The sequence below is a fragment of the Hippichthys cyanospilos genome, chromosome 10 (assembly GCF_059441005.1).
Source record: "Hippichthys cyanospilos isolate Australia breed blue-spotted pipefish chromosome 10, RoL_Hcya_1.0, whole genome shotgun sequence".
NCBI lineage: Eukaryota > Metazoa > Chordata > Actinopteri > Syngnathiformes > Syngnathidae > Hippichthys > Hippichthys cyanospilos.
In genome coordinates, this window is record NC_142378.1 from 5914509 (window position 1) to 5933650 (window position 19142).

The following is a 19142-nucleotide window of genomic DNA, read 5'->3' on the forward strand; positions in this document are numbered from 1 at the left end:
AGTCGCCTTTTGCATGTTCTCCAATCACAGTGCAAGGGCGGGCTGAGAGCCCCCCCTCCCAATTTCCGCGACCCATTGACGTTCCGGCAGCACGATCGCCACGAAATGTAGGAACCCGGAGCCCGGATATTTTGCACGCCGCCTCCGAACCGGACTTGTTGTGGCGCACATGGATGACCTCCGCGTCCTCGCGGCAAAATGTTTCAATCTCGCTCCCGCTCGCATCCGGGCCCGGAGGGCGCCGATCAGCTCCACATGGATGGATCCCGGCGCGGAAGGCAAAGCTCGCCCGAACGCATCCCCGTGAAAGCGTCCCCGCTCCACTCCAACTTGGCTCCAGGAACCCTCGCGGAGCACATGGGGACAACTGGAATGTGATTGGCGTTTTGTTGTTGTTGTTTTTTTTTATGTTTCGTTGCCGGACCGGGTCCGCTCCGTGACGCGAGCCCCTTTGTGTCCCGAAAAGCTTCAAGGGACAAGGGCGAGGGGGGGAGGAGGGGGAGATGGCAGCCGGCTTCACCTCGCTGGAGCAGCCGCTTCCCAAGCTGCTGCCCCACATCGACACCTCGGTTCTGCCCGCTCTGGGGGGGTTCGGGAGGCACCAGAAGCAGCTGGTGCTCCTGACCTGGATCCCGGCATTGTTCATCGGCTTTAGCCAGTTCTCGGATTATTTCCTCCTGGCGCAGCCCAACGGCACGTGTTTGCAGCCTTTGGCCAACGATAGCCAATGGAGCGCGGAGTCGTACCCGCTTTCCGCTTCGGCCGTCCGAGTGCGAGGCAACGGCACCGGGGACGAGGAAGACTTCGAGGACGGCGGCGGCGCGCTGTGCGCCTGCGAGGAGAGGACGTTGGAGCTGCACGCGGGACTTCGTCAGAATGTGGTTACCAAGGTAACGAGAGAGCGCTAAATCAACGAAAAGGGAAAAAAAACAAAAGAAGCAAAAACATCTGTCGCCCATGACATGCCTTCATGCGAACGCCGAGACCGCAGTGTAGCGAACGGTGCTCACCCACTGACCTCATTTTCGCATGGAGACTGTCTCCACGCTACACCGGAGTTTCTCAAAGTGGGGTCCGCGGACCCACGCGGGGTCCCTCTAGGTGCTCCGTGAAATCATTTGGCTTATTAATAATACAAAAAAGTATATTTGTATGAACTAATTCAAAATCAAAATCTGTACGTTTTTCCCCCAAATGAATGTCTTCATTATAATTTCTCACAATTATAATAAATAAGTAAATAAGTATGAGATAAGCAATTACTTTGGTCATTATTCATTACTTTTGTCATCAATCGATGACTTTAGGTACTTTAGGACTAAAAACTCATTGATACCTTTATTACTTTACTAGCAATGTACAGTGGATCTCAAAGTGTGGTCTGCGGACCTGCAGGGGGTCCGTAAAAGAATGTGGGTTATCGATGTTTGGCTGATGGAGGCTCTAAAAAATGGCGGGTACATAATGGACAATCTGTAAACCCCAGGAAGTTGCCAGAACCCCCCAAAAATGAGCAAATCAGTTGCCTCAAAATATAGAGTATTTAAAAATTTCAAGGTTTTGATTGCCTGCCACGCATAACATTTGGTCTGTGTGAAGTTAAAACGGTCATTTTTTTTTTTTACTCAAACATTTTAATGTACACAATTTTAGAATTTCAGTTATGAAAACTCATTTTCGGTGGGCCACAAATGGTCCGCGGGCCGTAGTTTGGACACCACTGTCCTCATCACATGTCTAAAAAAATGAGTGGATTTTGTTGCTGTAATTCAACAAAAAATTCGATCAGAACGCTGCGTTTTGGACTAGTGAGGCTGGATAAAACTTCTAGAAGAAAATGTTGAGGTTGATGTTTTTTCAATATTGACTTTTGATGTTTGCATATGTTTTGTGTTTACAGTGGAACTTGGTATGTGACTCAGCCTGGAAGGTCCATATTGCCAAATTTTCTTTGCTGGTGGGCTCCATATTTGGTTATCTTGTCATGGGTGTCATGGCCGACTGGTATGTTCCTTTACAGTCTATTTCTTCTTCTTTTTTTTTTTTTGCCTGGCTACAGACAGTTTGTTTGAGCTCATTCACTGCCATTGACGGCTATAGACGTAAAAAATTTGCTTGACTAAAACTCGAATGTGCTCATTTTCTGCCGTTGATGGCTATCAAGATCATAAATCCAGCTTCAAGTTTTTTTTTTTGTTTTTTTTTTGGGGCGAAAGTAAAATAGATTTATTGCATTCACTGCCATAGGCGGTTCTCGGCGTCAAAAAGCGATCACATTTATTAAGCTAAAACTTTTTTTTAGCTCTTTAACTGCCATTGACAACGATACACGTCAAAAATGTGCTTGACTAAAACTTATTTGTTCATTCACTGCCACTGACGGCTATAGATGTCAAAAAGCAACCATATTTATTTATTTTAACTAAAGATTTTTTTTTAGCTCATTCACTGCCATAGATGCCTGTAGACTTCAAAAAGTAATTATATTTATTCAGTCATTTGAAGTAAAGATAGATAGATGACATAGGTGTCAAACATACGGCCCGTGGGTCAGTTCTGGCCCACAAATGAGTTTAATCTGGCCCTCCGGGTAATTTTGTAAAGTATGAAAACAAACTGAATTTTTGAAATGTTTTTTGATGAATAGTAATGTTACTGTTTTATGATTATGGGTGAATTTCTTGTATTATTTTGGCCGGTATTAAAAAAGCTGACGTTGCTGCTTTAAAGTTATATAAATACATATACCATAATTTGATTGGTCCGGCCCTTTTTGGAATAGATATCCCACAGGCTAAAATGGGTTTTCGACCCCCGATGTTTACGTTTTGGTTTATCCTGACTAAAGCTTTTATTTGCTCATTCCCTGCCAATGATGGCTGTTGACACGAAAAATCCTCTTTGCTGCTATATTTACATTTTCTTACAACAGAAACTGAGTTTGTTGCTTCCTCGTGGGAAAACCAAAACAAAGCCTATGTACGCATTGTGTCTGGGATCAATCGCCATGGAAACTATGTAAAGAAATGGCTTTCCTCTAATTTGACCTACTGACCGAGACTTCCCCCTTCAAATGTGCAAATCCACATCATCTAGACCAAACAGTGGCCCATGAGCAGATTAAGAGGTTTGTGACCCTATTTTCGGGGGAAAATCAGTCCTTGAGTAATTCGAGCACCTCGCTTTAAAAAAAAAATGCTCAAAGCATTTACCCGAAGTCAAGCAAGCCACAGGAACAGGTGTCACATTTTTATTTTGAAACAGATCCCGGCATGTGTTGCTGGTTTGCCGCATCGTGACGTCAATAACGCCACGTCGTCCTCAAATCAAGTTCGGTTGCTGATTCTGCTGCTTAACTCATTCTTTCCAAAAGATGACTTTTTTTTTTTTTTTTTTAGGTTCTTGAAAAATGGCTGGTACTAAATTAGGTCATCCACTACTGAGAATATGTAATACTGGGCAAAGTATTTAGTTTCTTTAGTACTTAGAAGAACCTTACCAAAAGTCATGGATTTGGATACGTTTAGAGTTGTATTTAATGCCCTAAAATAATTGATTATTTTCATATTTATTTGCCTAGTGTATTACTTTAGTAATTCATGACCTAAGTAATCGATATTTTAGTACTTAAATACCTAAAGTAATGAATTACTTCAGTACATAGTCTATTACTGAAATAATTCATGACCTAAAGTAATATTTTACTTTAGTTCTTAATGACCTAAAGTAGTACTAAGTAGTACTTAATTACCTCCTTTAGTACCAAGCTTTTCTAGAGCCTCTTTGATAGAATAGAGTATGAAGGAATGAACAAACCTAGATTTCATTCTTTAAAAACAGAATGCTTCAAAACATTGTATTAGACAGCGCCCATTGCTAGCAATTAGCGGCGGCTCCAGCGTTCGGAGCAGCACTAGATGCTAGCAGCGTTAGTGGCTAGCAGCGCTCAGCTGCTACATATAGGGAGGAATCTAGATTTAATCAAAACATTTTTTAAAAAGACATTGTATTTCCAGCGCTTGTTGCTAGCTATTAGCTGCTGCTCCAGCGTTTGGGGTTAGCAACGGGGAGCGGCTCTAGATGCTAGCCGCGTTAGCCATTGCATGACTTTTGAAGGACAGTTTTCATTGGCGGTAAATGCCTCAACAGACGTAGTTTGTGTTCCAACTGGTCACTTTTCAACAAAGCCTGAGCTGTTTCAGATTTTAATAGAAGAATAGGAAAATGTTGGCTAAGCGCAGGCCTCCGTTCGTTAAAGATTTTTCCCGCTGTCTGTTTTTCTTCCCGTTCCTTCTGCCTCCAAGGTTGGGCCGACAGCCGGTGCTGATTGTGTGTGTGGTCTTCATGCTGGTGTTTGGTTTGAGTGTTGCCTTCTCTGTCAATGTGACCATGTTCAGCACCTTGCGCTTCTTTGAGGGCTTCTGCTTGGCCGGCCTGGCTCTCTCGCTCTACGTGCTCAGTAAGTACACGCCTGACTCTGTCCGCTTTTGCCTCCGCTTTCTTGCAATCGGAATGGCTGCTACTAGCAGAATATATATATATATATATATATATATATATGTGTATTGAAATATATATTTCAGCTCTCATTTTGCGGGGATTAAACGTGTTTGCGGCCCAGAAGCAGCCCGCGAGCCATATGTTTGACCCCCATGCTCTCAACGATTGGTTGGGAATGAAACCAAAATGGACCAAAAAAGACTGAGGCAACTTTAGAAGGTTCAATCAGGGGGGTCAAACACACGACCCGCAAAACGGGTTTAATCCAGCCCGCGAGATGATCTTGTAAAGTATAATAATGAACTGCTCAATATATGAAAAACTCGAAATGTTTTTGAAAATTAGTAACGTTTATGTTTAATGATTAATCATGATGTACTCTTTTGAACAGTATTGAAAGAATGATGCATTTGAAGTTGTTGTTTTAAATTCATAGTTATATAAGCTTGATTTTATTGGTCTGGCCCACTTGGGAATGGATTTTCCTCCATGCGGCCCACAAGCTGAAAGGAGTTTGACACCCCTGCTCCGGATGATGGAAATTACAGTTGAACAACTCATGCTAACCCTGTCATGAGAACATTTCTTACGTGTTGTGTGGTCATTGCGTACGAGTAACGATTGCTATCCCCTTTTTGATGACCTCGTTCCATCGTTTGCACTAAGGGAAATGACAAATCCCGAATCTATTTTGTTTCTGGCCCTTTCCTTTTTCCCTCCCTCTTGCAACGGGCTTATTATTAGCACGCGCGTGCGCGTTTATTTTCCCTAGCCTCATAAAACCTTTCATCATTTTTCAGCTTATCTATCTGCGGCACGCAAGGCGCGATCAAGTCTCAGTGGGCCAACTCTGCCGATGCGCCGCACGGTATATTTGGGTGTGGCGGCCCTTCTGGGACACGCCGATTTGCAGGCGATTGTTCAGCACCTTGCCGGTCCGTCCGTTCGTCCTGGGCTAGCTGTTAGCACTCAGACCTTCCCCCTCATCTTTGCTTTAAATTTCAATTTCAATCACTGCGCTTCAAAGGGCCTCTATTTGATCTTCTTTCCACAGTTAAGTATGTTCATAAAATTACATTTGGCACAACGGTGATTTATTTTTTTAATGAAATTTTCCTTTTTTTTGGTTTGAAACATTGCTAAGCAGAAAGTGAAACGTCTCGTATACTGAAGCTGCGCACCTTTCATGACGTCGTTCGAAAGCTTCCGTCCATCCATCCGCGTTTTAGCACTTATCCTCACAAAGGTGGCGGGGCGCTGGAGCCTATCCCAGCGGATTTAATGAAGCAACAAAAAACGTGAAATGTACTGGAGAAGCTAACGAAGCAAAAGACTTTTCAAGGGAGCGTGAACATCAATACCCGTTCCTCCACCAGTACCCCGACTATTATCTTCAAATCTCGTGCGCCATTTTTTTATCCTCTCGGGCGGTACCGGTAGAAGATGCAAGGAATGCTTCAAATTGCATCAATGAAAAATAACAATTTGGGGACAATTAGGATGAGAAATCAGCATTGTAACGCGGATTTAAAGCTGCAATTAGTTGTGTTCTTGTAATGCGGGACCGTTAACAAACAATAGCCATCATCTAAATTGTAGAGCGTGAGACGCAAGAGAGAAAGCGCCTGTAGGCTACTTCCACCAAGCTTACAAAACAAAAATCAATTGGCAACTCCCGGTGGGGGTTTCAACTGCTGCCAGCTGGATTGGCCTATCGCGCACACGCAAACAATGGCACAGAGCTTTTGTTCTAGCTGAGGAGCAGAATAGTGGCGATTATCTGAATGGCCCCGCCCACTCGGTGGGCTCATGCTGCTACACTCCTCTGCCTCTTCTTTACCAGTCAAGTGTGCGTCTCACCCGCCGAGACCCCGTCAAACCTCGCTCATTCCCCCCCTTTTCCTTCCGCGCGGGGGCTTCCTTGTGTGGCAACTTGGGGTCAAACGGGTCCTTGAGTTATGCGGTTAACTTAAATACGTTTGTTTTCTATTTCATATTCCGACTTACCGTAAATTTCACACTGTGAGGCTAAAGGATTGTAAGATGCAGCAACAAAAATGGAACAGAAAATCTCTTATTGTCGTGTATAGACCACACAAGTCTTTAAGATGCACGTTGTAACATCACTAACAGAAAGATGGTACGTTGTTTTGATTTCAAAATGTCTGCTTAAAAAAACAGCATGCCTTCAACGCAGACTGAACACACCTGCATGTTGAGAAAGAAGAGCATACATATTTTCAACATAACACCGACACATCGGGATTGTTAATATTGCACCAACACAACAGTAACATGCCTTACTGCATTTACAAGTGGAGAGTGCCCCCAAGAGGGGAGTAAAATAGCACTTCAAAATCAATATTTTATAGAGTCTTCTTATGTCTCCATTTACTGGGAGCTTGTCCCCTGGTGGCAAGTAAATCAATCTATCTATCTATCTATCTATCTATCTATCTATCTATCTATCTATCTATCTATCTATCTATCTATCTATCTATCTATCTATCTATCTATCTATGTCTCTCTGTTATATATACATACAGTATATTGTAAAATCTCTAGATCTAGAGAATAGTACATTCAAAGATGTTGTTTTAAAGTTTTATAGATATAAAAACTCAATCCTTTCATAGAGTCTTCTTCTGTCTCCATTTGCTTACTAGGAGCTTGCCCCCTGGTGGCCAGTAAAAAAATAAATCATTAACTGCAGATACGCCACACCGTACTATAAGCCGCAGGGTTCAAAGCATGAGAAAAAAAAGTAGCAGCTTCTAGTCAGAAATGTTATGCACCGCCATAAAAAAAACAAGCTGGATAATACTGGTATATTAGCTTGACTGCTATATGAGCAAATTTGTTTCCCTGCTGCCCTGCGCTGCGTTCAGGGGTGGAGCTGTGCTTGCCCGCCTGGCGTTTCTCCATGAGCATGGTGGCCAGTTTCCTGACGGTGGCGGGGCAGCTCCTGATGCCCGGCGTGGCGGCGCTGTGCCGCGATTGGCCGGAGCGAGACGACTGGCAGGTGCTGCAGATCGTCATCATCAGCCCTTTCGTCCTGATGCTGCCGTACGTGTGGTGAGGAAGCCCCGCCTTCACGCCGACGGCTCGGCGGGCCCGCTGATCTTCCCGCGCGAATTTTTCAGGATTTTTCCCGAATCGTTACGCTGGCTGTTGAGCACCCAGCACTACCGACGTTCAAAGGCTATGATGCTGCGCATTGCCAGGAGGAACCAAGTGGACATGACCACGGAACCCAGCAGAATTCTTTCAGGTAAAAAAATGAAAAAATCAGGCAGGCTTCACTAGTAGAGCTGTCGCTATACAATCCTATGGAATATTTCATATCCAAGTGATTCCCCACGACTTTCTTTATTTTTGTTATCTGCTAAAGTCAAAATGAGTGGACATAGCTACTCGGGCAAATTTGCCGATGCTAACCGGCTAGCAATTACGGGCTCATACTATTTGGCGCATCAAGACTAACAATGGAGCCAAATGTCGAGATGGTCTTTGCATACGTGTTTTCTTTTCTTTTGTTTTTTTTTTTAAAGCACTGCTGTGGTATGCCTTTTCCACTTTGCTGTAACTGAACGTTATTTTTGTCATGCTTTTTTTTTTATTTATTTTATAATCCCAAAGGTGTGTTATCCCATTTTTGGGCAGGTCTTTTGCCATTGCCATACTGCTCACATGCCAAGTGGCAAGATATTATAGATGTTTCAGATATTTTTATTAAGTTGACACCCGACTTGGTCAACTTTTTTCTTTTTCTTTTCGCCAGTCAACATTATTTTTTCAGTCGCTTTTACCCATTGGTTTTGTTTTTTATTGAATAATTTGTTGATGTGTTCTAGATAGATAATTCACCGCATTTTTGGAACTAAAAGCCGCACTGGCAAAAATTGAGCATGTTTAGCACCACCATATGTGTAAAAAAATGCCAATCTTTTTAGTTCTATTTCGCATCTTTGCCTGAGCGTTGTCTCCTGACGGTTCACAAAAAAATAAGCCACGCTGGCTCAAATCATTCGAAAAAGGTTGCGGCTTATCCTGCCAAAAATGGGGTATACGCTGTAGCCCACTTTGCCTCGGGCTCCAAGGGGGCAAGAAAAGCCCGGCGGCCCGTTCGGGAAAACCGGACACATAAAAATGCCGTCTTTCAAGTCTTGGTCCGGAGAAGGTGCCTCAAGTTGTCGCGTCTTGAAGCAGAGCTGGAGCGGGAGCTGCACAAGAAGCCCCAGCGCAGCTGCATCGTCAAGATGATGAGCACCAGGAACCTGTGGAAGAACGTGGCGGTGCTGTGCGTCAACTCGTGAGTGCGCTTCCGCCGCCGCCTCTCGTCGGGGACCGGGGGATCACGGCCGGCGTCTTTGCAGCTTGACGGGCTACGGGATCCACCGCTGCTTCGCTCGCAGCCTGATGGACCCGGAGGCCCGGCCCGCCGCGCTGCGTCACGCCGACTACTACACCGTGGCCGGCATCGCCGCCGCCACGTGCGTGGCGCTCTGCCCGATGGTGGGGCTGATGGGCCGACGCGGAGGCCTTCTCACCTTCATGATCATCACGGCACTGGCCTCGCTGCTGCAGCTGGGCTTGCTCAATTGTGAGTCACCGAAAAACGTCGCCTTCAAACCCAAATCGGGCCACGCGGGTACTGAGCCAACTGTGGGTTTATTCAGTTGACTCAAAACAAGTCCAGTCAGTCCAGTCCGGTCTTTGAAAACAGTCGGGTCAAAAACAACCCAAATCGGGTCAGCGACTGACACGTTTATATTTATTGTTTTCTTTTCTTTTTTTTAATTACACTACCTATTTGACCCAAAATGTTGGGCCAGTCCATTTTTGACCCAATTTGGGTTGTTTTTTTCTACCCAGTTCATTCTACCCCAAATGTTGTGACAGTCCCAACCCTAACCCTTAACCCTTTGGCCCAATTTGGGGTATTTTTTTCTTACTTTAGATTTTAATTCTAAAAACATACGGTTAAAAAATAACCCAAATTGGATCAAAGTGGACAAAATCGACTTTTATAATATTCAGTTTACTAAAAAAAATAATTGGTTGATTTTGGACCCAATTTGGGATATTTTTGACCCAGCTCTTTTAGAGTGTAATTCTTTCAACCCACAAATTTACACTCTAAAAACAGTGGTATAAAAATAACCCAAATTAGTTGGGTTCAAAACAGGGCAGATCAGGTCAACGGGGGACCTACCCAACTTTTGATGTTCTCTATTTGGGCCAGTCCATTTTTGACCCAATTTGGGTTATTTATGACAACTGTAGATATATTTGACTCTTTGAAAACCCAAATCCAATCATTACATTTTGTCATGAATGAAAAGAGGATGAAAAGCGGGATTTGACGTTGTCTTTTGTGTCCCGTTATTGCCCCAGTGATTGGCAAGTACAGTCTCCGCTATGACACAGGTGAGCCTGGCGCCAGCATCCACATTTGAAAGTTCCATTCCCGCTGCCTTTTCTGAGGCGCTCTTCCTTCTTTTGGGGACAGTCCTGCGGGACAGCCTGAAGAGAAAATTCTCGCTGGCCTTCTCCATCATCGGCATGTTCTCTTCTCACGCCGTCAGCACGCTCAGCATCTTCTTTTGTGCCGAAATCACGCCCACGGTCATCAGGTAAGTCTCGGGCGCCGCCGCGACCGTCGCCTTCAAGTCCAGGCCGGGTTTTGACCGCGGGAAACTCCCGCTTCCCCGTTGCTCATGCGACTGCTTGTTCCAAACGGAGTTGATTTTTTTCCCGTTTTTGACCCCATTTGGCTTCTTTTTGCAGTTTTATTTAACCGACACTTTTTACACTCTTAAGAGCAGCTGGGTCAAAAAGAACACGAATTGAATCAAAAGGGGACAAACGTCGCTTGTTTAATTCTTCATTTTCCTCAAACACGTGCGGCCAGTCCCTTTCGAGCCAGGATTGGTTCGTTTGGACCCAAGAGTGTTTTTCTTTTAACCAACGGTTTTTACACCCACAATAGCAGTTGGGGTAAAAATAACCCAAATGAATTGTTATTCGTTTTACTCAAGAATTTGTGTCCCTTTTTGGTTCTTTTTGACCCAACTCCTTCAGAATGTATTTTTTAATCAACATTTTATAAGCTTTGAAAAGACTTGAGTCCAAACTGGGCACAAATTCATTTTACTGAAGAATTTGTGTCCCCTTTCACTTATTTTTGAGCCCATTTGGGGTTACCCGGGGGGTATTCGGTGCTATTTTGGAGCCGAGCGCAGCGCCGAGCGTGAAATTGCCAAGCGCTGAGCCGGCGTTGTTTGGGCGGAAGCAGGGGCGGAGGCGTGGGCCTGGTGCTGGCCAGCGCCGGCTTCGGCATGCTGACGGCGCCCATCATGGAGCTGCACAACCAGAAGGGCTACTTCCTGCACCACGTCATCTTCGCCTGCTGCACGCTGCTGTGCATCATCTGCCTGCTGCTGCTGCCCGAGCCGCGGGGGCGCCCGCTGCCCGAGAGCCTGGCCGACGGCGAGCGCTCGGCCCGCCGGGCGCCGCTCCGGCCCGCCGAGCGCCACCTGCTCCTGGCCGACGGGGACTACTCGGCCGCGCGCGAGGCGCCCCTGCGCCTGACCGCCACCGGGGGCGCCGCCGTGGCGGCCGCCACCGCCCTGGCGGCCGTGCCCGCCTCCTACTCCCTGGCCACCGGCGGCGAGGTCATCGGCAAGTGCGCCGCGGCCAACGGCGTTTGAGGATGACGCGAAATGAGGCCGGCGCCCATTTCCCAGTCGAATGACGAATGCGGGAAGCGACCATTTTTTTTACCGTGCGGCCGCCGATGCGGAGACGACTTTTTCCACCCAAAAACGCCACAAAAATAAACAACGTTTGAATGTACTTGCAAATACGTTCAAACGAGTTTGCCGGTCCAAACTGTTGACTCCACCAAAAATAAATTCAAAGGTATTTGCAAACACGTTTAAACAAGTTTGCCGGTCCTAAATGTTTACTCCACCAAAAATATTTGAGCAAATACCTTCAAACGGGTTTGCCGGCCACACTGGTAACTCCGCAAAAAAGCGTTTGCACGTACTTGCAAATACCTTCTAACGAGTTTTCCACTCCAAAGCGTTTCCTCCCCCAAAACGTACGTACGTACTTGTAAATACGTTCATAGGCGATTTCCGGTCGAAACGGTCCGTCAAGAGACACAATCAGACGTCTTTTGTGTTTTTCAGCCACTGTCGCAAAGTCGTTCGATGTTACGCTTCCTTCCCGGCCGTCCGCGCTGGCACTTTATCCTCCGAGCGGACGCCCGTGTCATTACGGCGCTCGCTGAAGGTCACATGACGGTCGCACGTGCGACCGGAGACGTCCTTCAGAGACTGCGGGTAATGCCACACACACACACACACACACACAGACGAGAGCGGAACGGACTTTGGTCTTATGATGCCTCTGGACATTTTGTTTTGAACGTTGCGTTCACGGTCCCGTGCTCATGATGTAAACCTGCTCCTATGATAGCTAGTCAAAAAGCACAATTCCAAAAAGACTAGCGGTGATTAGAGTAGAAACAAACTAGCGTTCAATACTGACGTTACACACTTCTGCCACGTACGCTTACTAGAGCATAGAAGCGCATTATGTAAGCCACGGGGTGTCCAAACGAGGGACCCCAGGGCCATCTGGGGCCCGTCGTTTATTTTCAAGCCGCCCGAACTCATTTTACTGTCAGCCCGCTTAAAATGGGTCTTTTACATCCAAAGGCGTCATTGGCAGCGAATGTAAAATGTTTATTCTTCCATGTATGCCGGCAACATTTAGGGAGGGACAAGTTGTGTGATTAACTCATTGGCTCCAATTGACGCCTGAAGACGTCAATGGCAGTGAATGGGCTACAAATGGCTTGAAGTTGTTTTTTTTTAAAACATAAATGAATATGCAACTCCAGTGAATAACAATGTTTGCATGCAAAACTGCTTTCTTCCATTTTCCGCTTTTAAGTAGCCTCATATTTTCTTTGAACTTATCTAGCTCTTGGTTTACATTGCAAAATTGATCAATTAAGTCAAATAATCTCAAAGCGATCCTTCGGTTTTTCCTTATGTGGCCCTCGGAGGAACACGTTTGGACACCCTTGATATTTTCACACTTAGGGCTGGGCAATAAACCAAAAATCAAATCTCGATTGGTCCCAATCTGGACAAATACAATTTTAATGTAAGAAATCAACGAAACAAACACTTATAAAGTTGGATTAAGAATATTTTAAACTTTTTTGACTTTTACTGTGAAAAATGTCGAAACAAATGTACCATTGTAAACTTTGAAAAACATTGTAAATATATGATGTACCCGTCCAGAATTCTTCCACATCTTCTGACCGTTGATCTCATTTTCAAATCCGGAATTATTTCAGTTTATTGCCCAGCCCTTGTCACACTCAACAAGCGTCTTTGTACTACTTGAGCATGTGCTGAATTTTACACCATGTATGTTTTGATGCTTCGTGTTTGAAGTTAACCTGGAAGAAAACAAATGAGCAACCCAGGCACCAAAATGGTTTTCTAAGTATTATTTTTTAATGATGCATTTGTACAAAAAAAAAAAGAAGCCACGGGCTCACATATTTTGATAATGAAAACACCTAATTTATTGTGTCAATAAACCAACACTGGATGTTTAAGTGCTCTTACTTTTTCTGACAACATGCACGTTTTTTTATACAAAGTTGAAAAATTTTCCAGGATGGAGCTCAAGCTCCTTTTTGATTCTGTTTTCCACGAGCAGAGAGAGGCTGGGGTCGCTGGTCGGAAGGCTGTAACTGACAAAAACTTGCTTTTGGGTCTTCTTTGCTGGAAAAAACAAAACAAAATCACGTTATTTGATTATTTACATTTATTATTTTCCTCACTACACGGCGCAGCGCATTATTAGCGCATTAAAAGCGTTTAGAAAAAGTGTTAAGTGTTTTGAAAAAAAAAACTGCCACACTGGACTGTAAGCCTCTGGGTTCAAACCCTGAGAAAAAAACAAAAAACAAAAACAAAGTAGCGGGACAATTGTTTGACATATCTGGCATTTATAAATATGATCTTTTTTTTTTTTCTTTCTGTGGAAATAAATAATCCATCAATACCTAATCGTTGGGCCAAAGAACTCGGAGCCGTATCCGAGGGGTCCCCCATCACCAACGTAGATAAAGGCATCGAGTCCTGGAAGGAAAGAAAGACCGGGTCTAAAATGCGTTCGATAACAAAATGCCATTTTGCATCTTTGTGGCACAAAACGACAAATAAAATGGACGTTTTTTTTCTGTTTATATTTTTCAGAAGGTAGAAAACTAAGACAGGTAAGCCTGCAATACATATGGTCATCAATGAAAAATTCAGATACGAGGTTGATTTTTCTGTGTAAAAAATAAAATTGCAATCTTTTTGATTGGTCTGATTTAAAAGGGAGAAAAAGTGCATGAAAAAGTTGACCGAATGACCGAAATGCGACGAATCAAGGGAATGCTTTCAATGAAGGTAGACTACCTGCCAGCAGAGGGCGCCAACTTTCATCGAGCCCAGGGATTCTCCAACGTTTTGGACTCAGCGACCCTTTTTAGAACGCAAATTTTACAAGGACGCCCATTGCAAATGTTTGCGGAAACAACAACAAAAATCATTTAACATATACTGAAGTTTATACTGAAGTTTAGAAAGGAAAAATTGCAAAGTGTGCGCCTCCTCATGGCACACCGGGTCCATTTCCAATGATTGTCAAAAACTGCAGTCGAAAATAATAAGCCGCTTTAGCTTTGCTGGTTTGATCCCCTCGTTAGCAAGCAATTGTGGGGACATGATAATTTAAATATATGATACTAGTTGGATGTATTGCTTTATTGGAGGGTCACGAATACTCTCTCAATTTAACATAAAATGAAATCAACCCAAATGATTTCAAGGACCCCTGCAGTCGGCCACGGACCACCGGGCGTCCGCGAACCCCACTTTGAGAACCGTTTGCTCCAAAACATGTTTTTCGTGGGTATAAACGATTTAAAAATGTGATATTTTGTTGCTCTTACAGTAATTGGTATCAACATCGGCGCAAGTGTTCACTTGTCTATCATCACTTATTTCACTTGTTGGTCACTTGTTTATCGATCATAAAAACACAGCACAGCTCAATCCGGAGGATTTCAAGATTTGGCCATTGCGTTTCTACCCAAGGGCGACTTTATGCGCTCACAAAAGAAGGAAAGCGTTGACAAGGCGCGAAGGCCACATCGCAACTTGCGATTCGCACGGCTTTGTCATTGAAAGCGTGGCGATCACTTGCAAAAGAGAAGCGCATTTGCCGTGACGAGTCGCGCCCTTATGACGTGCTCGTTTGCCTCCTAAAGGAAGAGGGTAAATCATTGGACTTGTTGACGATGGGTTTTGGACTCACGTATTTGCTGCTCATCGAAACCGCCAAGTTGGACAGAAGCGGACTCGAACCGACCCAAAGGAAAAAACCGCCGCTGAGTTTCATGACGTGAAAGTGAACCGTTTGCTCCATAAATTTCTCGGAAAAATTGTGCACTGAAATCGGATCCGGCGTCTCTCCGTTTGGTGCATCGCTCATTTTTTTTAAGTTTTTTTTTTCTTTTTTACTCTTGTTGTCGGTCGTGAAGTAGTAACAGCACAGCTTGTAAACACCAACTTCCGGGTAAGGACTGACAGCGGCAGCCCAAAGCAATCGACGATCGAGTTTTATCATTGCGGATTTCTGCTTCGCCGCTGCAGTTTTTTGGGGGGTTGTGGCACTTCTGACGCGTATTACCGCCGTCTACTGGACAATCTATGAACTGGTACGGTATAACCTACTGTGAGTTTCTGTGAAAAAAAGAAAAAACTACTGTATATTTTGTATTTGTCAGCATGATAATTTAGTATTATTTCGTAGTTGAAAAATACCCATAACGAATATATGATTTATGAACGTATTGGCCCATTTTGTGAAACTGGGTGCATTCAAAGACTCCCCGAAAAGAAAAAAACAGCAAGCTCCTTCCTCCTCTCTTTGGTTGTCCGCCGGCACACTTGTCAACTTAATCCACTTGCCGTGCCCGGGGACTGTTTGCGCTTGCCGCGAAAGGCTTATCTCCTTTCAGCTGAGTGAGGCGTCCAGGCCCGCGGCCCTCTCTCTTTGGGCATAGCCAGAAAGACAGGTCAAGGACAAAGCCGCAGGTCAAGGACAAAGCCGCAGCTTGATTTTTCATATTCCGAGCAGGAGAAGGAATCCTCAATCCCGTCTTGTTCCGTTGCAGCGAGCCAGTGCGTCTCCGCAGCTCCTCTTCAAGGGGGGAAGGAAGGAAGGAGGCCCGAGGGAAGGGGGGGCCGTGGGTGGAAAATGAACCGTTACACCGTGCTCAAACAGTTGGGGGACGGCACCTACGGAAGCGTGGTCCTGGGCAAGAGCAATGAGAGCGGCGAGCTGGTTGCCATCAAGAGGTGAGCGCAGATTTATCACCGTGCTTCTGTAGTCCCGTCAGGAGCTGGGTGAGTGCGAAGGAGATGATTTTCACGTTGGATTTTTCACACTTTTTTACCTGCGTGCATGTAGAAAGATCGATATTGATCAAATATATCTGAACTGAAATAAATACATTCAAATCAATTATAATTTCCATAAATTAGAGGTAAAATATTACTCAAAATTGAATTCAAAAAGATATATATTTGAATAAATACATGGAATATACAAATATCAAATGATGTATCTTAATACGTGTCAATAAATATAAATTGTCAGTTCAAATATTAAGAGAATATAAAATAAGAATATTACGTAGGATACAAAAATCAAACAGATTTTAATAAATAGATTTTATTGATAAAATATAAATATACATGTAATATAAACATAAAGAAATAACTAATTATAAATATATCAATACCTTTCAAAGAATATAAATTAGTTACATTAGTTAAATTATTACAAAAGTAAGAATAGAATATAAAAGATCAATTATGAATAGATTTTAATCAATAGGAATGAGAGATAAAAGAATGTAAATTGAAGATGAAAACAAAATCGAGATAAATATGATTATAAATACATTTGAAAAGTAGAATTAGGCCCTTGATACTGTGCCACACCTTATTTGTATGTTAAATTTCTTGTACGCTGGCGACGACATGCAGCTAAACGAGGGATGTTCAAACGCTTCGCCAAACGCTGTCATGGCCGCCCTCCATCTGGTCAAATCCTTTTGATGATTGTATTTTTCTGCCATTTTGACACGCGCGCAGTATTTGTCGATCATAACGATTAGCCTGAAAGTATCCGACTTTTTCAGGATGAAGAGGAAGTTTTATTCCTGGGAAGAATGCATGAACCTGAGAGAGTTGAAGGTGAGTAGTGCGCATTCGCCGTCGGCGCCATCGGAAACATCGGAACCCTTCTTTTCCCTATCCAGTCGCTGAAGAAACTGAACCATCCCAACGTGATCAAACTGAAAGAGGTGATCCGAGAAAATGACCACCTGTTTTTTGTCTTCGAGTATATGAAGGAAAACCTCTACCAGCTCATGAATGACAGGTGAGGCCACCCACGCCGTTTGTTTGCCTTGCCTTTCTCCCATCAAATCATTTTTCTTTTCAGGAACTACGCCATGTTCTCGGAAAATGAGATCAGGAACATCATGTTCCAAGTCCTGTCTGGCTTAGCTTTTATCCATAAACATGGTAAGAAACCTTTTTTTTTTTCTGAATGCGGCCTGATTAAGAATGGCTTGGAAATATCCGTTGGTACCGCTACGTTCAAAGTCCTCTCGTTACGAAAAATTCAGCTTACCAAACGAATTTTTCGAGAAAAAAACAATTCCATTTCCAAGTGTTTGGTCCATAAGAACATTATGAGACGGGATGCCGCTTTAGCTTTGCTGATTTCGTCACCTAGTTAGCAAGCAATTGTAGACACAAAATGTGTTTGGACAAATTCCAATATTAAAAATATCTTCGCCCATTCAATCTCACTGACGAATTTTCTCAATTTTGTTGTTGTTGTTGAGAGTCCAGACAATTGTTACTTCAGTACAACGAGGACATTAATTTACAGATACTAAAGTATAAAATCGATAATTAAGTATCCGAAATTCAATGTCTGGACTTTAATAAAAAAAAAAAACGTAAATATACGTCCTTGGCATTGGAGGAGTTGAACCGGTTGAATCGATTGCTTTTGAAGTGTCATGAATACTTTTCACAATTTCATGTCAAATAGGATGAAAATGAAATGAGACTGATTTCGGTCAAACGCATGACGCCTTTTCACACATTCACAAAAAGGTTGGAGAACCCCGTGTGGGTGGGAGGAGTCAAGCATTTAGCTCCACCCCTCATAGGGCCACGCCTTCGATCTGCAAGCTGTGGCCAGCGCATACTCCTGTCTGAAAATTGAGGGCAAAAACTGGAATCCTTTTTTTTTCAGGCTATTTCCACCGTGACATGAAACCGGAGAACTTGCTGTGCGTCGGCCCGGAACTGGTCAAGATAGCGGATTTTGGCCTCGCCCGAGAAATCCGCTCCCAGCCGCCGTACACCGATTATGTATCCACCAGATGGTGAGTTTTGTCAAAAACCTGGGAGAACGTGACACGCTTTCACGTCTGAACCGATAAATACGCTGAAATGATGTCGTCCTGTTCTGGGAGGTGATTGGACCGATCTTTACCAATGACGCTTAGCTTTTTGGTCCTCAAGTCCTCTTTATATTGATTAGAGTAGCCCCTTGTTACAAATGTCGCCGCCCTAAAGGCTTAAGGAGTGCACGGCAGCTTTGCGGTGCGTGTGTGAGCGTGTGCGCTATCAGTTCCCGGTTCACACAAGTGTTGCTTTTTTTTCATAATGGCAATCCACAAGGCGTCCTGTCCTGTAGTTAGGTCACGGTGCCCCCCTTCTCCTCCAAGCTGCATGAGCCATGTGCTTTCTTGTGCTTGCTTCTTTCAGCGACACCTGTCTCTTTCCTGATTCAAATAAGAGTACACTTCTTAATCAATTCTTTACAATACATGGACTGCCGGATGAAGGCTTTGCAATCCATGGATATTAATTGTTTCCCGTATAAATTAAAAGGTTAAAAGTGATCACATTACCTTGTTATTTTTGAACGCGTTCAAGTCTAGTGTGCCTCACAGTGGACATTCGTGGAAGTGCGGTCCAGTTTGGCGATAACGGTATCACAACTGCTTGCAGAGTTGTCTCAACAAGCCGCCTCAATGGCAATCGCTGTTTTGTTTCGTGGGTGTTTTTGGCGTGCACAGGATAAGGAAAACATCTTCGTCCTAAAAACTGACTCGCTAAACGCGATTTGAAAAACTAGAAGAACGTGAACGTATTTATCCGTTTTCGCGAAAGGCGGGACACAATTGTTACTGAAGCAAATTTTGTTCAATGAAACGCATTGTGTTGAACGGCTCCTTGCGCCAGGTACAGAGCTCCGGAAATTCTGCTCAAGTTCACCTCGTACAGCTCGCCCATCGACATCTGGGCGGTGGGCTGCATCATGGCCGAGCTCTACACGCTCCGCCCCTTGTTTCCCGGCAACAGCGAGGTGGACCAGATCTTCAAGATCTGCCAAGTGCTGGGGACTCTCAAGAAGGTGGGAACCAAAGTGCGCCCGCCCGCCCGCCCGCGTTTGGC

At 44.2% G+C, this 19142-nt stretch overlaps 3 protein-coding genes across 5 annotated transcripts in view; 2 read left to right on the top strand and 1 right to left on the bottom strand.

The window, feature by feature from the left end:
- On the top strand, window positions 1-13150 carry slc22a23b (solute carrier family 22 member 23b). Of its 2 annotated transcripts, none has more exons than XM_088424988.1 (10): window positions 1-890; window positions 1901-2004; window positions 4305-4459; window positions 7389-7575; window positions 7644-7771; window positions 8710-8812; window positions 8877-9103; window positions 9898-9930; window positions 10013-10136; window positions 10796-13150. In XM_088424988.1, exons 1-10 carry the CDS (start codon window positions 504-506, stop codon window positions 11211-11213), a joined length of 1866 nt encoding a protein of 621 aa, XP_088281114.1. In that variant the 5' UTR covers window positions 1-503; the 3' UTR covers window positions 11214-13150. The 2 variants fall into 2 exon arrangements, with proteins under 2 accessions (XP_088281114.1, XP_088281115.1); XM_088424989.1 differs by having other exon boundaries at window positions 4-890; window positions 10799-13150.
- On the bottom strand, window positions 13025-15196 carry psmg4 (proteasome (prosome, macropain) assembly chaperone 4). Its single transcript, XM_088424996.1, has 3 exons — window positions 14905-15196; window positions 13604-13679; window positions 13025-13319 (listed from the first exon to the last, which is right to left on the bottom strand). Exons 1-3 carry the CDS (start codon window positions 15079-15081, stop codon window positions 13186-13188), a joined length of 387 nt encoding a protein of 128 aa, XP_088281122.1. The 5' UTR covers window positions 15082-15196; the 3' UTR covers window positions 13025-13185.
- Window positions 14811-19142, top strand: part of LOC148416753 (serine/threonine-protein kinase MAK-like) — a 9596-nt gene continuing 5264 nt past the window's right edge. Inside the window, exons 1-8 of one of the 2 annotated variants that reach the window (XM_088424987.1) lie at window positions 14811-15307; window positions 15611-15686; window positions 15767-15950; window positions 16799-16853; window positions 16919-17040; window positions 17104-17186; window positions 17932-18064; window positions 18930-19101. In XM_088424987.1, the coding sequence (XP_088281113.1) occupies window positions 15850-15950; window positions 16799-16853; window positions 16919-17040; window positions 17104-17186; window positions 17932-18064; window positions 18930-19101 (666 nt within the window). In that variant the 5' untranslated portion in view covers window positions 14811-15307; window positions 15611-15686; window positions 15767-15849. Of the gene's footprint in view, window positions 15687-15766; window positions 15951-16798; window positions 16854-16918; window positions 17041-17103; window positions 17187-17931; window positions 18065-18929; window positions 19102-19142 lie in introns of both variants that reach the window. The other variant, XM_088424986.1, reaches the window with a different exon arrangement.

Coding starts and splice junctions, on each gene's coding strand:
- slc22a23b (XM_088424988.1), top strand. CDS start 504: ATGGCAGCCGGCTTCACCTCGCTGGAGCAGCCGCTTCCCAAGCTGCTG. Junction 891..1,900: donor GTCAGAATGTGGTTACCAAG/GTAACGAGAGAG, acceptor TTGTGTTTACAG/TGGAACTTGGTATGTGACTC. Junction 7,772..8,709: donor ACCCAGCAGAATTCTTTCAG/GTAAAAAAATGA, acceptor GTCTTGAAGCAG/AGCTGGAGCGGGAGCTGCAC.
- psmg4 (XM_088424996.1), bottom strand. CDS start 15,081: ATGAGCGATGCACCAAACGGAGAGACGCCGGATCCGATTTCAGTGCAC. Junction 13,680..14,904: donor TTTCGATGAGCAGCAAATAC/GTGAGTCCAAAA, acceptor CTTTCCTTCCAG/GACTCGATGCCTTTATCTAC. Junction 13,320..13,603: donor TTCTTTGGCCCAACGATTAG/GTATTGATGGAT, acceptor TGTTTTTTCCAG/CAAAGAAGACCCAAAAGCAA.